This window comes from Phyllostomus hastatus, unplaced genomic scaffold (genome assembly GCF_019186645.2).
Source record: "Phyllostomus hastatus isolate PE091 unplaced genomic scaffold, TTU_PhHast_1.1 phas_contig_40, whole genome shotgun sequence".
In the NCBI taxonomy this organism is placed as follows: Eukaryota; Metazoa; Chordata; class Mammalia; order Chiroptera; family Phyllostomidae; genus Phyllostomus; species Phyllostomus hastatus.
The window spans coordinates 88,225,405-88,241,288 of NW_025333872.1; the positions used below are offsets into that span (position 1 = coordinate 88,225,405).

The window sequence follows — 15,884 nt, forward strand, 5'->3', positions numbered from 1 at the left end:
ATAATAACATAATCAATAAAGTGTCCCTTTTTAAAAAATGAATGCTTAGTGGTAGAGCACAAAAACATGTTTGTTGTATTTATACTCTAATTTAACATTGAATACTCCTGAGTAGATAACTGAATTTGCCAAGACATTAACAAAACTTGAAGCCTATACTTTAAAAAATTTAAACTTTTTTTTGTTGAAATATAATATTCCAACAGTAAAGTGTACAAATCTTAAATACTCAGATTGATGTATTTACAAAAAGGAAATCTACCTGCATAATCGCCTGTTGTATCCAGTCATAGGTCACACCCAATGTGTCCACTCTTTTGAGTTCTATTTCCAATGGTCAGTTTTCTCTGTGTTTGAGACTGATACAGTGGAACCCACCATAGAGTACATGTTCCCTTGTGTACGACATTTTCTCTCAACATCTTATCTCTGAGTCATCCGGGTTTTGTGTAGCACTTTATTACTTATTTTTATATAGTGTTCCATTTGTACACATACCACACTTTATCCATTCTATTATCCCAGACACCATATGGCATGATAACAAGTTAATAAGCAAACTAATTCCATGTCACTTCCATGGAGCAGAGGATGTGACTGTGGCATCCGCTGTACCATCACGATCTTCTGACGCCTGTAAAGATCGCAGCTCCTGGAGGCCTTCTGCTGAGCACCCGGGAATGATGGAAACGCAGCCGATGAGGAGGGACACGTGTGGAACTAGACCACACTCGCAGGAGCTTTGGAGCAGCGTCTTCTGTCATTAGAAAACAAACACATGACAGTCAGACCCTGCTTAGGACAGGTGGGGCGAGGACTCAAGGGGCCCATGAACTGCCCTGCTCCCTCCACTGAAGCCCTGATCCTACAACACCGATGAGGAGCCCTGTGCAGAGAGGGGCCTGCATCCTGATGCTCTAGCACTGGGGACGGATGCAGACAAACATCTTCCTTTCCTCTCTCCTGCTCTCCTCGCCCAGTCCCAGCACACCACTCTGACACCCACTGTCCCTGCCCTGCCCCATGCACTCCTGCTGCAGTCAGCTGTCTGCATCCCCCTCCACCAGCAGCTCAGCCCCACCCACCTCCCCAGTCACCTCTGCTCAGGGCAGGGCCCCTCAGGGGCTCTGGATCTGGGGTCTGGAAGAGACTGGATGCCAGGTGATCACACCAGGGCTCAGCCAGGAGTCCAGAGAGGAGTGGCCCCTTCAAACCTCAGCCTGAACAGTCCCTACTGTTCAACCACTGCCTTGCCTAATGTCCTGAAACTACTTTCTCTGGGACCACAGACCTGAACTCCAGCCTTCTGACTTGTGTCTGCAAGTCCCCCCACCCTCTTCCTGGGATTAGACCCAGGCCCCCTCCTCTTAGCCCCCTGGACAGTGCCCATCCCCTAGACACATCCCATGCAGCCACCATGCTGCCCTCACCTGAATGTGAGCACTGACCTGCCCTGTGCACCTGCTGTCCCCACACCACCCACCCTGGGCCCAAACACTCTCCCAACAGAGACTCTGAGTCAGGACTGAATCACTAAACATTTGCAGTATCAGCAGGCCTTAGGCCTTGGTGTGGGCCCCTGCCTGTCCTTCTGACACCAACAGTGAGGAGACAGCAGATCTCAGGGCTGAGCTTGTCCAAGTGACTGCTGTCAAGTGGTGTTTGGTCTTATTCTCCTGGTCACATTCCCAGGAGGGGAAGGTTCAGGGAGGGGCAGAGGAAGGAGTGGAATTCACCTTCCCTGTCCTCACTGCAGGCCATCGGCCCCTCACTTCCCACTCAGTTCTGCCCTCTGTACCTGTTACTGTAAGGACCCAGCCTAGGATGCCAAGTGGGATTAAGATAAAAATTGGAGTGAGGATCCAGACCATGTGTTGTGCGTGATGGTCATGAACTTGGATGGGGCTGGGGCTGGGGCTTTAGCTGGGGCCGTGGTTGGTTCAGCTGAGATGGAAACACCAGTGTGTGAGCCTTGTCCAGACCTCACTTATGAGGAGACGCCCCCTGAGCCCTGCTGCCCCAGGTGACCCTACGATGCAGACAGGTTCCACCCCTCTACTTGTGGCAGCCACTGTGGCAGGTCCCGGGATTGGAACAAAGAGAGGAGATGGGCCCCGTCCCCTTGGGCTCCTGCAGCTAATGGGGGAAGCAGGGTCACAGCATACCCAGTGCCTCCTGCTGTGACAGAAGAGGGGGTGACATATGAGGAAGGTGGTAGACAGTCCTCACAGAAGCTGACATCTGAGGCGGATGAAGGACTTGCAGAAACAGAGCAGGGGAGACGGAGAGAGAAGTGATGCGAGAGGAGGGCACAGCGCCGGGGACAGGACTAAGAGAAAACAAGGCCCACTCGGCCGGGGTCTGCAGGAAACCCACAGGGCGTGTCCGCGGCTCTGTGCGGTGGGGGGGGGGGTTCGAGGAGGACAGAGGGTAAAGGAGGGATGTGGGATACACCTGTGGCTGTTATTTAATGAAAAGAAAAACCCACTGTGGCTGGATCACTCTCTCAAACCACACACAACACACAGAAACACAGACACAGTGTCAATGCCATTTCCAGAGACCTACAAGTATCCCCTCTGCAGTTACCTTTTGTGTCCAGAACTGTGCTCTGATGAAGCAGCTTCACACAATCTCCACGTGAGATCCCAACAAGGAGATTGGTCACATCTCTGTCACTGCCCAGTGTTTCCTTTAACAATCTACATCCAGGATGCAACTCTGCCCAGCGTCTGTTCTTTGAGTCAAAGCGGAGACACATCTGTCCATTGAAGCCAAACTCCCAGAATGCACTGCAGCGTCCATTGCATTCCTGCTGACACATCATGCTGCCCTGCAGGGAGAGAGAATCTGTCCCCACCCCCCACGGGAAAGAGGTCAGCCTTCCATCTTGACCTGGTACCCAGCCCGCTGCTCCCCCACTGTCTCCTGGTCCTGCTCTCTCCTCTGTGTCCTACCCTGGCTCCTGGGCCTCTTGGGTAGAATAAATTCCAATATTTATTTATTTACATAAACACAATAGTCCCCTACTCCTACAACACTATCCTACTTCTGCCCTGGATTGCACAAACTTACGAAAGGCTGCAAAAATCTTTTGTTGATTGTCCAGCAGTGCCTTGCGGAGCTCTTCCACCAGGTCCTTCCAATGTTCACCGTGTTGATTCCAGGCCTCTGTGGCACTCAGCATTACCCCCAGGGGACCGATGGGTTTGACCTTCAGACTTCTACTGGTATATTTTAAAAATGGGGTCCCATTGATCTTGCCTCGAACCACACACCATGATGGTCCACTGGCAGAGACATTGAATGTATAGCAAAGAGAAGGCGCATCTGTGAAGGAGAAAGTGCAGGTGAAAGTTGGGGTTGAAAGGAAAGTGACCATAAGCATCTCCTCCATCTCTGTGACAACAAGTGACTCCCCCTGACACCTGAGCTGGCAGACCGAGCACTGACTGTGTCAGGCGCCTCTCTGCACCAGGTGAGGGCTAGCTCCCCTCCCCTGCTTGAGGGAAACCAGGAGGCCTCTGCCTGGCAGAAGCCACACAAGAAACCACACGTCTCCAGACATGTCCCCTCTGCCCACCAGGCCAGTATCCATCATCACTCAGCCCACAACCAATCCAGAGATATGACAGGCAGCTTTGGAGGAAAAATCTAGAAGCCAGACGATTGTGAGGAACTAGCCAGGGCCCTGCAGGGACATGCAGGGGGTGGTCCTGACAAAGCTGGGTGACAGTGGGGTGGGGGAAATGGACAGATCCCAACATTGGAGAAGGGAGAGTGCACGATTAGGGATCATGGTTTAGCACAGCCCTGGGCGATGGTGCCCACCTGCTGCTGGGATGGGTCTTGTGAGCTTGGAAAAATGTGTGGCTACCGTGCATGGAGCAGAACGGTCAGATCTTCTGGGGAGGTAGTACAGGAGGGGTCAGCTGGCGCAGAGAAATGAATATCGCAGGGGGGGGTATAATATGAAAAGGCAGAAAAGAATCAATCAACCTTGCTCCATGGGAAAGCCAGAAGCTAACTCTCGTTTATTGAGCCTAGGAGGAGAGCATGGATGAGAAGACGCCAGAATTCTCAGCAAGCTGGAAGATGACTTTTGCTGAAGGTCAGGATGGTGGTAGGAGTCCGTGTTCCCCAAAATGTCCACCAGCAGTCATGGACGTGGTGAATGTCGAGATAACAAATCACAGGTACAGGTGCTCTGGGTCAGCAGCAAGGGAGGTAAGATGTTCAAAACGATTGGGAAGGTCGGAAATCCAGACGTGACTCAGCCACAGAGCAGTGGCTAAGGCTCAGAGCACAGGGGGATCTTAGATGCAAAATGGATGGACACCCAGCCTGGATACTTACAGATGGGTTTGAATAATTACAACAAACAGAGACAAGACGTTAGGATGGATGAGGAGGAGGCTGAAATGGCCTCCCAACCAAAGAATGAATCCTTCCGCCAGTTCCCAGGGCTGAGCCACTCTCAGACCCTGAACTCATTACTAGACAGAGAGGCGGGGCTGCAATGAGAGGGGCCCCCCCGCCCAACCCAGCAGGGAGTGAGAGTGCGAACTCCTTCCCCAAACACCCACAGGCCGGCTTGCCGCACAGGGGTGGGTGTGCACTGGGAGGAGGGGCTTCTCACACATTCCCATTTGCTCTTGTCATGGGTCCGCATAATTTACAGAGTCTACAGTGAGGCCGGGGGTGGGTGAATAAACAAACACCTGCCCCGGGTCCTGCCCACGGAGGGGTTGCTGGTCCACAGACCCACACAGTGATCATTTCACATTTCCCAGGTTTGCTACAGGAATGAAAAGTCTTTGTAGTTGTGGAACTATTTGGGGACCGAAGGCTGCCATAGGAGGGAAATTTAAGAACTAATATCCTCAAGCTGTCTCCCCCTTTCTGTAAACACAATGTCAAAACAGTATTTTATCCTGGATAAAGTGAAACGGATGAGCACCAACATCAAAAACTCAAGAACAAAACTAGATGAGCTGGGCAGGGGGCGGACTCCGCAGGAAAGTGGCCAGAGTGACCTGGGCTGCAGGCAGACCGGCCGGGCCGCGGAGGTCCAGGCTCAGGGCAGCGACTCACCGTGGGAGGCGGCTGGTGAAGCGGCCGGGCTGCAGGTGTGCGCACCTGCGGGCAGAGCCCACGGGAAGCTCAGGGGGCAGGGCAGTGGGGAGGAAGGAGGGGTTTTGCCCGGGAAAGTCCTGAGAGCACAGTATCTCGGCGTGCCCTGGTGTGTGGGTGACGACACACAGGAAACGCCACAGTCATGGGGCAGGGGCTCTCAGGCCCCGAGGAGAACGACGGGAACCGGGCAGGAGAGGGGCCTGGGGATGGTCCGTGACCTTCAGCGGCCTTCCTTGCTGCGCCCCCCTTCCCTCCTCCCTTCTCCCCCTGGAGAACGCGCCCCACCTCACCGCCCCCCAGCCCCCTCCTTCCCGCCCTCTTCTAGCCTGAAACAAACTACCTGGCCCGCCAGCGACCTGAAATGAGCCCTCGCGGGGGGCTAAGGAGGCGGCTGCATCACCACTGACCTGAAGGTTCTGGAACGGCCCTGGGTCCCTTGTCCGGTCCGCGAACTTAGTGCCCCCCCAGCCCCATTACTCCCCCTCCCTCCCCCAGTCCCCAGCCCCCAGCCCCCCGCCCCTTGAAGCACCCAGGGGTTTACATCCCAAACTCACTCTGCCGATTGCAAACAGAATCCTCTGCCCCGGGACAGCCCGGCAGCAGGACCAGGACCAGCAGGGCGAGACCCAACTGTGACCCGGTGGGCTCCATGGCGCGCAGGGGTCCGAGCGCCACGCTGCTGCAGCTTCGGGGAGAGGCGCCTGCACAGAGCGCCCGGGACAGTGTCCGCGAGAAGTCGTCCCCCTCCCGCGGCCTCTTCCGGAGTGCGGGTCGTCTGTGTACTCGGAGCGAGGGGGACAGTAGGCCACCCGGGTGAAGAAGTGTTACCCGAGGAAGGAGGAGAGAGGGGACGGAGAGTGGGAGGTCCGTGAGCACCTGCTCGGAAACATAGGCCGGGCCCCGCTTGCCCCCGCGGGCAGCCGCACCCACTCCGGTTTGACTGGCCGTAGCACGACTCACTGGTGCGCTGGCGGCCCGCGCTCCCCAACTCCAGGCGCCCCCCCCCAAACACACATACTCTGTGTCTCTCCTTCTCTCAAACTCTCACACACACATCTATCACACACTCTCTCTCTCTCTCTCTCTCTCTCTCACACACACACACACACACACACACACAAACGCCCAACTCACTTTCTCCCCCCATGCACCCGCACCAGCCCAGGAGAGAAGGAAGACAGATGCCTCCTTAACCCTACAAGCCCTGTTGACACCCCACACAGCCAACCCCCACCCCACACACTCCCAACACAACTTGCCTCAGCACTCCTCCTCCCCACCCCCACCGGTCCACAGCTGCAAAAATAGGAACAAGCGCCCCCTGGCACCCGCGCTGTAATCAGAACAGTAGATGCTCCCGCAGGGTCTCCACCCAGAGGCACCAACAAACAAACAGCCACAGGCCCCTACCCTGCTCACATGACTTTAGCACAAACCCTCCATCATCCCCAGGGCTCCCCGCCGTGAACTAACCAGCGCCCCCTGCAGCAGCTCCCTGAACCTGCAGCCCCAGGCACTCCTTGCTGCACCTCCCTCCCCAGGGACTGACTGCTCCTCACCCAGCTCACCCAGGGTTAGGAAAGTATGACCTGGGAAGGCTGGTGGAGAAGGGCCCTCTCTCCCTCCTCTTCGGTCCCAAACCCACACCTTCCACCTGCTGAGGAGGCAGCAGCATATAATGGTCATAGATTCAGGCAGGAGGCTGCAAACTGTTTCTAGAGAAAGGACAGATAGTAATGTTATTTATGATCATTGCAGGACGATTCTTTCTGTCTCTGCCTGCACCACACACTCCACATTTATGGTGCCCTAGCAGCCAGAGACAACTTGCAAACAGATGGGGAACCAGATATGGCCACTGCACTATCAATGCTTTGCTGACCCAATACTAGGTGTATATAGGGTGTCAGAGATATGGGTGACCTGCCCAACCTGTGCACTGTTCATTGAAGACCCAGAACAGTTTGGTGCCCTGTGTCCTCTGGGTGGAGTGACTGTCAGAGGGCCTGAGTCCTGCAGGAACAGAACACCGCTCCCCTGAGCTCTGCAGACTGAATTCCTGGTCCCAGGGGGCCCATGAGACACTGCAGGAAGTCACTGGTGTAACCTGAGGGCAGTGCTGATGCTACATTTCTGGTGTTAAGATCAGGGACACCTGTCTCTGATCTTATATGTCCCTGTGACTCTGATCATTTCAAAACCCAAAGAATCACTTCTACCTTGTCACAGCTGGGCCTGTTTAGCCTAATGACACTGATGACGTACAACTCCCAGAGTCCATAGCCAGAGGCCTCATCCCTACCAGACCCCAGTGCTTTACCAGGAGCCTCTTTTAATGGTGGGCATTTCCCTGCTGCAAGGGACATGGCCTTACCTCTGTGCACTGGGGGACTGTGCTGTGAGTCTCCAGTAGGGATGCCATGAAGTCCCCATAGCACCTTGTCCTACCACAGATACCTTTACTACCACTGGTCTGTTGGGTTTTATGGCCCAGCCATATCGGGTAGTGTCTATCACCGCTCTCATGCCTCAACATCAGAGCTGAGTAGTTGCAACAGACTCTGGTCTGCAAAGCCTGAAATAGTTCATAGATGCCCAGCTATACACAGTCTTCACACCAGGCTGTCAATTAAATGGAGCTAGGAAAGAAAACATGCCTGCTTCCTTAGAGGTTTTAAGGTTGGTACTTTGTTATTTCATTGAGAATTAGATACTGTTTTAACAATTTATTTGGAGCAAAGAGGGGAAAATGTAAGAAGGTGATCATTGAACTTGCCTGCTGTGTAGCCCTCATGCCACAAGTAATTCACTAACAAAAAGACTTTCTATTCCTGTTACAAATCTGGGGAATGTGAAATGACTACAATGTGGATTGCTGAAGCCAACGACACCTCTGTGTGCAGGACCTGGGACAGGTGTCTATTTATTAAGTGGCCTCACTCTCATGCATCACATAATTTTTAAAAATATATTTCATTAATTATACTATTACAGTTCCATATTTTTCTCCCCTCTATTCCCCTCTGCCCTGCACCCCACTCCCACCAACATTCCCCCACCTTAGTTCATGTCCATGGGTCATACCTATAAATTCTTTGGCTTCTCCACTTCCCATACTATTCTTATCCTCCCCTTGTCTATTTTCTACCTGCTAATTATGCTTCTTATTCCCTGTACCTTTCTACCCCTTATCCCTCCCCCTAATAACCCTCCATCTCATCTCCATTTCTGTGATTCTGTTCCTCTTCTAGTTGTCTGCTTAGTTTGTTTTAGTTTTTTTAGGTTCAGTTGTTGATAGTTGTGACTTTGTTGTCACTTTACCTTTCATAGTTGTCATCTTCTTCTTTGTCTTAGATAAGTCCCTTTAACATTTCATATAATAATGGTTTGGTGATGATGAACTCCTTTAACTTGACCTTATCTGAGAAGCACTTTATCTGCCCTTCCAATCTAAATGAAGGCTTTGCTGCATAGAGTAATCTTGGATGTAGGTCCTTGCCTTTCATGGCTTCGAATACTTCCTTCTAGACCCTTCTTGCCTATAAGGTTTTTTTTTTTAAAGGGTTAGCCAGCTGATCAGCAACTTTTTAAAATTTCTTTTTTAAAAAGATTTTATTTATTTATTTTTAGAGAGGGAAGGGAGGGAGTAAGACAGAGAAACATCAATGTGCGGTTTCTGGGGGTCATGGCCTGCAACCCAGGCATGTACTCTGACTGGGAATCAAACCTGCGACACTTTGGTTCACAGCCTGCGCTCAATCCACTGAGCTACACCAGCCAGGGCCATTAAAAGTAATTTTGAGAACATACTGAAGAGAGTGAGGATCTGAGAAACAGAAACGCTGGTGAGGATTGGGATTGGAAGAAAAGAACCCAAGACACGCCCTCCCCCATCTCTGTGACAGCAAGACAATCCCCTTGATGGCTGGGCTGGCAGAGCAAGGACCCATCCTGCCTGGCTTCTCCCTCCACCAGGTGAAGGCGGGGGCCCCTCCCTTTGCTTGAGGAGGAGCAGGAGGCCTCTGCCTGGCAGGAAACCACCCCTCCCCAGATAGGTCCTGTCTGTGTCCACGAGGCCAACACCCAGCATCCGTCAGTCCATAAGCAGTGCAGGGATGTGCCTGGTGGATATGGGAGAAAGCCTAGATGCCAGAGGATTGTCAGGAGCTAGCCAGGGCCCTGCAGGGACATGTAGGGGGCTGCTCCTGATGAAGGTGGGTGACAGTGGGGTGGGGATGTGGACAGAGCCCAACGTTGGAGAAGGCATATGCACGACTGGGGTGTCGTGATTCAGCACAGCCCTGGGCGATGGTGCGCACCTGCTGCTGGGATGCGTCTTGTGAGCTTGGAAAAGGGCGTGGCTACCGTGCCTGGAGCAGACCGGCCAGAACGTCTGGGCAGGTGGTGGAGGAAGGGGTCGGATGGCTCACAGAAGTGAATATCGCAGGGGTAGGTATAGTGTGAAAAGGCAGGAAGGAGTCCAAGCAACCTTGCTCCACGGGAAAGTCAGAAGCTACTCTCGTTTTTTCAAGGCTTTGAGGAGACAGAGCTGGATGAGAAGAGAAAAGCGCCAAAAACCTGAAAGGTGACTTTTGCTGAAGGTCAGGATGGTGGTAGGAGTCGGTGGGCCCCAAAATGTCCGCCAGCAGTCATGGGGGTGGCAAACGTCGGCATAATAAATCACAGGTACAGGTGCTCAGTGTTAGAAGCAAAGGAGGTAAGATGGTCCGAAGGATTAGGAAGGTTGGAAATCCAGACAGGGCAGCGTCGCCACCCAGCGGGAATGTGGTCGAACTGCGTGGCACACCATCCAGGTCTGCGAGCTTAATCCCCCCATTCTCTGCTCCTTCCCTCCCACCCCCTCCCCAATCACCCCATTGACGCTTCACTTACACCCGGAACTCACCGCCGTGAGCCCAGACACAGAGCGGTGCCCGGGGGCAGTCCGGCTGTACCCCCAGGACCAGGAGGAGGAGACTGAACTTACAGCCGGCGGACACCGCAGGGAGCAACAGTACCAGCGCGACGCCGCTTTGGTGGGAGGCGTGTCCGCCTGGAAAAAAAAATGTAAAGGAGTGTCCCTTCCCCTGCCTTTCTGGGGGTTGGTTATCACTTTTGTTACACGGAGCGAGGTGTAGAGGAACTACTAGAGCGAAGGGCACTGCCAGCGGATGAGCCGGTGCGGGAGAAGAAAAGCAGAGAAGAACCAGCACTCGGGTGCGCGTGCGCTCACCCACCGGGCCCGCCCCTCCGCCCCTCCGCCCCGCGCCGGGTCCCCGCAGCTCCGCCGGGCGCGCTCTACCGCACAGAGACAGGCTCACTGTGCGGTAGACACATTTTCTCTCCACCCTCACCCACGTCGGGGCAGGAGAGGGGAGAGAGAAGCCGGCCTCACGCCCACCTCTTCTCCCCAGGGTCCGCCCCGCCCCTCTCCGCCCAGCAAATAAGCACGGTCCACGCGGGAAGTCAGTCCACGGCTGGACAGAGCCTACACCACCAGCCTCCCTCCCCCCCCCCAACACACACATACACAGACACTCACAACCCATTTTCAACGTGCGACTTGATTTTCCCCAGATACTTGTCACAGGGCACCTGACGCTTCCTAATCTGCAATGGAGGTTTTAGCTTTGCCTTTTCATCCTGACTCCTTTCTGATCCACTGTCTCGTTCACGGAGCACCAGCCGGCCCTGAAGGACCAGGGCTGCTCGGGGGTTAATCGTGCGAACCCAGAGCAAAACCATGGCCTCTTGAGTCTGAGAAACTAACTCCGGGCTTCTCTCCAGAGGGTCCTCGTCTCTGGTTTTATTTCCACACATTCAGAGACCCCTCCCCCCACCCCCAGTGACAGGGGCGGTGCCAAGGTCTGCGCTGAGTGGCCTCTCCCCCAGAGGAGAGACCCCGCCCAGGAGCCTGGGGAGGCAGCACCAGCAGGAGAGCCGCCCTGAGGGCTCAGCCTGTGCAGGCTCAGGCTGGGTGCACGATCGCCCCCTGTAACCTCTTTTCATTCCCTCGGGCAGCGTTTCCTGGGTGACAACTGTGAAGTGGAGGCGTGGAAAGGTGAAGCGACTGGCCCAGGTACATCAGCCAGAAGGTCATCCAGAGGATTCCTGTTTCTGGACGTGTGCCCTGTAGCCCCAGCCATTAAAATCAGCCCAGGAGCTAATTCCACCAGCTCGGGGGTGGAATGTTGTGAGGCTGGGACTAGGGGCTTGTGTTCAGGGTGAGCCAAGGATGCCCAGGTGTCCACGGAGGCCCACCCTCCTCCCACCTGGCCTTCCTGCCAGGTCTCTAATGTCACCCTTTTGCCTCCTGTGTTCTCCCAGTCACTGACTCCTTAGCCCAGCCTCTCAGGTTGAGCCCACCAGGCCCTTCCTGGTTGCCTCCTCCCAGGGGTTAAACCCAGATTCCTGCCCTGGAGCCCACGGAGTCTCCCCCACACACAGATCCCCTGGACTCACCTAGTACTAACCCCAGTAAAGCCTGGCCCTGCCCATCCCTGAGTGTCTCTAGTCTCCCAACCACACAACACAGGCCCCTCCTGCAAAGTGAATCTAGGGAATCTGTCCAGAACCTTGTACATCTTTTACCTGTTGGCCCAGAGTTTGTTACTATCCCGTGTCTCTCAGCTTAAACAGAGATGGGCTGGGTATGGGCCTCCTCCACTTGCCCACAGCCTTAGGATAATGGGGACTTATTTTCACTCGGAGAATGTGTGGAATAGGAAGTTGTGGCTTATGTTGCTTCTGTAACGGAGAGAAGGCTGGGTGGTGGGAGGCAGGGTCAACTCAGGGGGTCTATGGTCCTCACACCAGCTAACACCTCCCCTCAGGCGGGAGCCGCTGGACTTCTTCCCTCCTCCCATTTCTGCTCACAACACCCACTGTCCCCATAAGGACCAAATCTAGGCTGCAGTAGGGGCTCCCTGTTGGCCAGAGTGACCCTAGTGACGGGCTGAGTGGAGGTGGCCTTGCAGCCATGGAGTCGGGGGCAGTTGCCATGGATGGTGGTGTCTATAGTGAGGCCCACACAGGAGGTGAACCTTCCCTCAGCCCCTGTCCTCCAAGGTAATTCAGTTTATCAAAGAATGATTGAGCACTAGCTTGTGTTGGACTATTAGGCTCTGTTTTATAAAAGTGACAAAGGACTCATTGTATTTCCTGTGACCACATGAAGTGTGCGGCACACCCATCCACGAGCCCCTCTCAGCAGGTGTGACATTCTGGCTGAGGACTGGGGTGTTGGGACCCAGGGGAGGGGGGAGGAGATGGTGAGCTTAGCCTGAGGATGTGTAGTAAGCTGGGGAACGTTGAGTAAAGGAGGTTGCCCCCCATCGTGTTGGTAGGCCCTGTCAAATCGGCCAGAGAAGAACAGTAAGACTGACCACCGCCCCCTCCAAGAAGAGGGGGTCTCCAGCAGCGGCCTTCACGCGTCCTGGGCACCTGCAGCTCTGCTGGGCTCCAGCACACCGGCCCACACGGCAGGTTCTAGAGGTGACAGCCTCTGCAGTCACGTGAGCAAATACTTTGCAAAACAATATTTATATCTATCCACCCATCTGTTCACATCATCATGGACTGTAAGCAGAAAGCCTAGGGTCACGATGCTGAGGAGCAGAGGACAGGCCAGTAGTTTGCTTTAGGGTGTTGCAGAAGAGATTTCAAGAGGTGAAACGGGAGATGGAGGATTACACACACGTGCACACACACGTGCACACACACCTGACTTTCAGGGTTGCTCTGTCTCAGAGGACCTGCTAAGCCCTTTTCTCTGACTTGGCTACAGGAAGGCTCCTGCCTCACAGTGAGGGGCAGGATCTATAACGATGAACCTGTGCATCTCCCATTCCAGAACTGGGCTGCTTGCATCTCAGGAAGGCCTGGGCTGACCATGCTCACCAGATGGAGGAGGGAGGATCTGACCAAGGCTGGAGCACACAAGGGAGACAGGGGAGCAAGGGGCCAGGTACCGCCATTGAAGGAGCAACAGGATCTGTGTTGTATTTGTGGACCTCGTTACCGTCTGACGTCAAATCCTGAACACCACGTTTTTCTTCCATTCCAGTTTGCAGTAACTATAAAACCTCCCGAAAGAAGCACGCACTAATACACACACTGTGATACTGTGCAGAGAGCTTCTCTTCCTGCGCCCATGACAGGGACCTGTCACACTGATGTCCTCGTTTTTCATGACATCCTCTGACTCCATACAGATTAGTGTATATCTCCCACAAACCACGACACTGTCTGCTGTCACCTCCATGCAGTCTCCAAGCTAGATTTCTCATCTCAGCCCCCATCCAAGTTTCAACAGTTCTGATAATTAGCTTCAGAATTTAAGGAAGTGATGGGTTCAGGTATTTTTCATTTCCTTGATGTAGTAAAGATGTAGATTATGGATATTTATTTATCCTTTTGGTTGATCTATTATTTTTAAGGGTATGTGGAGGGATTTAGATTTATGTGGCTAAAGTTACTGTATGTCAACCCGTAGTTTTCAAGTGTCTCTAGGGAAGGTTTAAAAGTATTTCATTAGGCATTTTGGTTGTTTTATTTTTGATAGTTCATATTATTCTGCCTCAAGTGGGGAGAAACAGAAATCTTTAAACAATACTGAAAAATGTACCCTACTTCAGTAGACTGTCTTACAGTTCATTTTCTGCTGTGACACAAAGCACTAGAATCAACAACCACGTACCTGCACGCTTTCTGGTCCACGTGGGCCAGCCTGGAGCTACATCTGGGACTTCGGTGCCACAAGATGAACCCTTGACCACTGTCGGGATGTGGTGACATGTATGTGAACGGGATGACTCAGGCATCCTCCTGCTAATAGTGTAAAAGAACGCCGGGTGTGCCACTCCCTGTCCACCACCTACAGAGACTGAAGTTTTGTCAGTGTCATGGTATGTCAGGGTCTCCCATTGTTCATGTTATCTGGACCACTTGGGTCAAGTTCAATCTCCTCACAGGCTCATTCACCACCTGTGAATAGATTAACGCAATAGCCCAAATTTAGGGGACTTAGATTTATCCTTATTTATTTGTAAGAGTTCATTATATATTCTGAATACTCATCCTTTGTCCATGGGGAAATACAACTTTGAGAAGCAAAGACGTTTCTGATGGGAAGACTTACTTCTCACTGGAGGAGGTGAGACAGGGAGAGGGAGCACAGGAAAGTCGTTGTGGAGGGTGAGGGAGGGGTGAAATCAGAAAGATTATCACTGCTCAAGTCCCAGAATATTTGTTTGCGTCCAGAGCATCAGAATGATGTTAGAGACCAACGCAAGACACCTGTGAACCCACGAGTGGCTCTTAAATTCTGTTTCCACAAGAAATCTAGCAAAATCACTAGTAACAGTTACCCCACAACATGGAAGAACAGTGAAATGCTAGAATTCTCTACTGGGTTATAAAATTCCAACCTCAAAAAATAGAAAATGGAACTGCCTCATGACTCAATGTTCTAGGAACATATTCAAAGAAATCTGAAACACTGACTGAAGAGAATATATGTGCCCCTAAGTTCACGGCAGTGTCATTTATAATAGTCAAGATCTGGAAGCAGCCCAAGTGCCCATTAGTAGATGAGTGCATAAAAATGCGGTGATACATCTACACAACGGACTACTACTTGGCCATTAATAAAAAGAAGGAATTCTTACCTCTCTCAACATTGTGGATGGACCTGGAGAGTATTACGCTACGTGAAATAAGTTAGTCCGAGACAGACAAATATCATGTTTTCACTTATTGCAGAATCTAATGGACAAAATAAGCTAACAAACCAAATATAAACATACTCATAAATACAGAGACAGACTGACAGCTGTCAGAGGGGAAAGGCTTTTGGGGGCAGGGTGAAAAGGAGAAGGGACTGAGCAAAAAAAGAAAAACCCTCATACACAGAAACTCCCCCTGCCCCACCCCCCACCCCACCCCCAGGTATTCTCAGGGGCATTTGAGATTTTTCTCTTTGGCATGTGTTGTTTTTGGCTCTAATAATATAAACAATTCTTTTAAAATAATACAATAAAACTCAAAAGTATTTTTTAAATAATGTAAGTGTGTTTACTTAAATATCATCAGTGTAATAAGGCACTAATGGAAACAGTCATGAATATGATTTTGTTATTTCTAAGATTTTTAATATATTTTATTGATTATGCTACTACAGTTGCCCCATTTTTTCTCCCCTTTACTCCCCTCCACCCTGCACCTCTGCCTCCCACCAGCATTCTCCCACTTTAGTCCAGGTTCATGGGTCATACGTAAAAGTTCTTTGGCTTCTCCATTTCATGGGGCTTTTCCCATTTCATGGGAAATGGAGATGCCAAAGAACTCATTAACCTCCCCCTATTTTGTAACTACCATTTAAGCTTCTTATTCCCTGTACCATTTCCCCAATTCTCCCCCTCCTCCTCCCCACTGGTAGCCCTCCATGCGATCTCCATTTCTGTGATTCTGTTCCTGTTCTAGTTGTTTGCTTAGTTTTTTTGTTGTTTGGGTTTTTTTTTAAGGTTCAGTTGTTGATAGTTGTGGGTTTGTTGTCATTTTACTGTTCATAGTTTTGATCTTCTTTTTCCTAGATAAGTCCCTTTAACATTTCATTTGATAAGGGCTGGGTGATGATGAACTCCTTTAACTTGACCTTATCTGGGAAGCACTTTATCTGCCCTCCCATTCTAAATGAGAGCTTTGCTGCACAAAGTAATCTCAGATGTAGGTCCTTGCCTTTCACGACT

General features: G+C 52.0%; 2 protein-coding genes across 4 annotated transcripts in view; one reads left to right on the top strand and one right to left on the bottom strand.

The window, feature by feature from the left end:
- Window positions 1-443: 443 nt before the first annotated feature.
- Window positions 444-6,598, bottom strand: LOC123821517 (UL16-binding protein 6-like). 3 transcript variants are annotated; one of them, XM_045842928.1, is made up of 5 exons: window positions 6,547-6,598; window positions 5,691-5,911; window positions 3,076-3,330; window positions 2,590-2,850; window positions 444-757 (listed from the first exon to the last, which is right to left on the bottom strand). In XM_045842928.1, the coding sequence occupies exons 2-5, from the start codon at window positions 5,785-5,787 to the stop codon at window positions 618-620; spliced, it is 753 nt and encodes a 250-aa protein (XP_045698884.1). In that variant the 5' UTR covers window positions 5,788-5,911; window positions 6,547-6,598; the 3' UTR covers window positions 444-617. The 3 variants fall into 3 exon arrangements, with proteins under 3 accessions (XP_045698884.1, XP_045698885.1, XP_045698883.1); XM_045842929.1 differs by having other exon boundaries at window positions 6,556-6,572; XM_045842927.1 differs by having other exon boundaries at window positions 5,691-6,012; window positions 6,547-6,564.
- The window catches only part of LOC123821876 (UL16-binding protein 1-like), a 42,083-nt gene continuing 31,984 nt past the window's right edge, over window positions 5,786-15,884 (top strand). Inside the window, exon 1 of the mRNA XM_045843576.1 lies at window positions 5,786-5,936. Coding sequence (XP_045699532.1) covers window positions 5,786-5,936 — 151 coding nt within the window. The remainder of the gene's footprint in view (window positions 5,937-15,884) is intronic.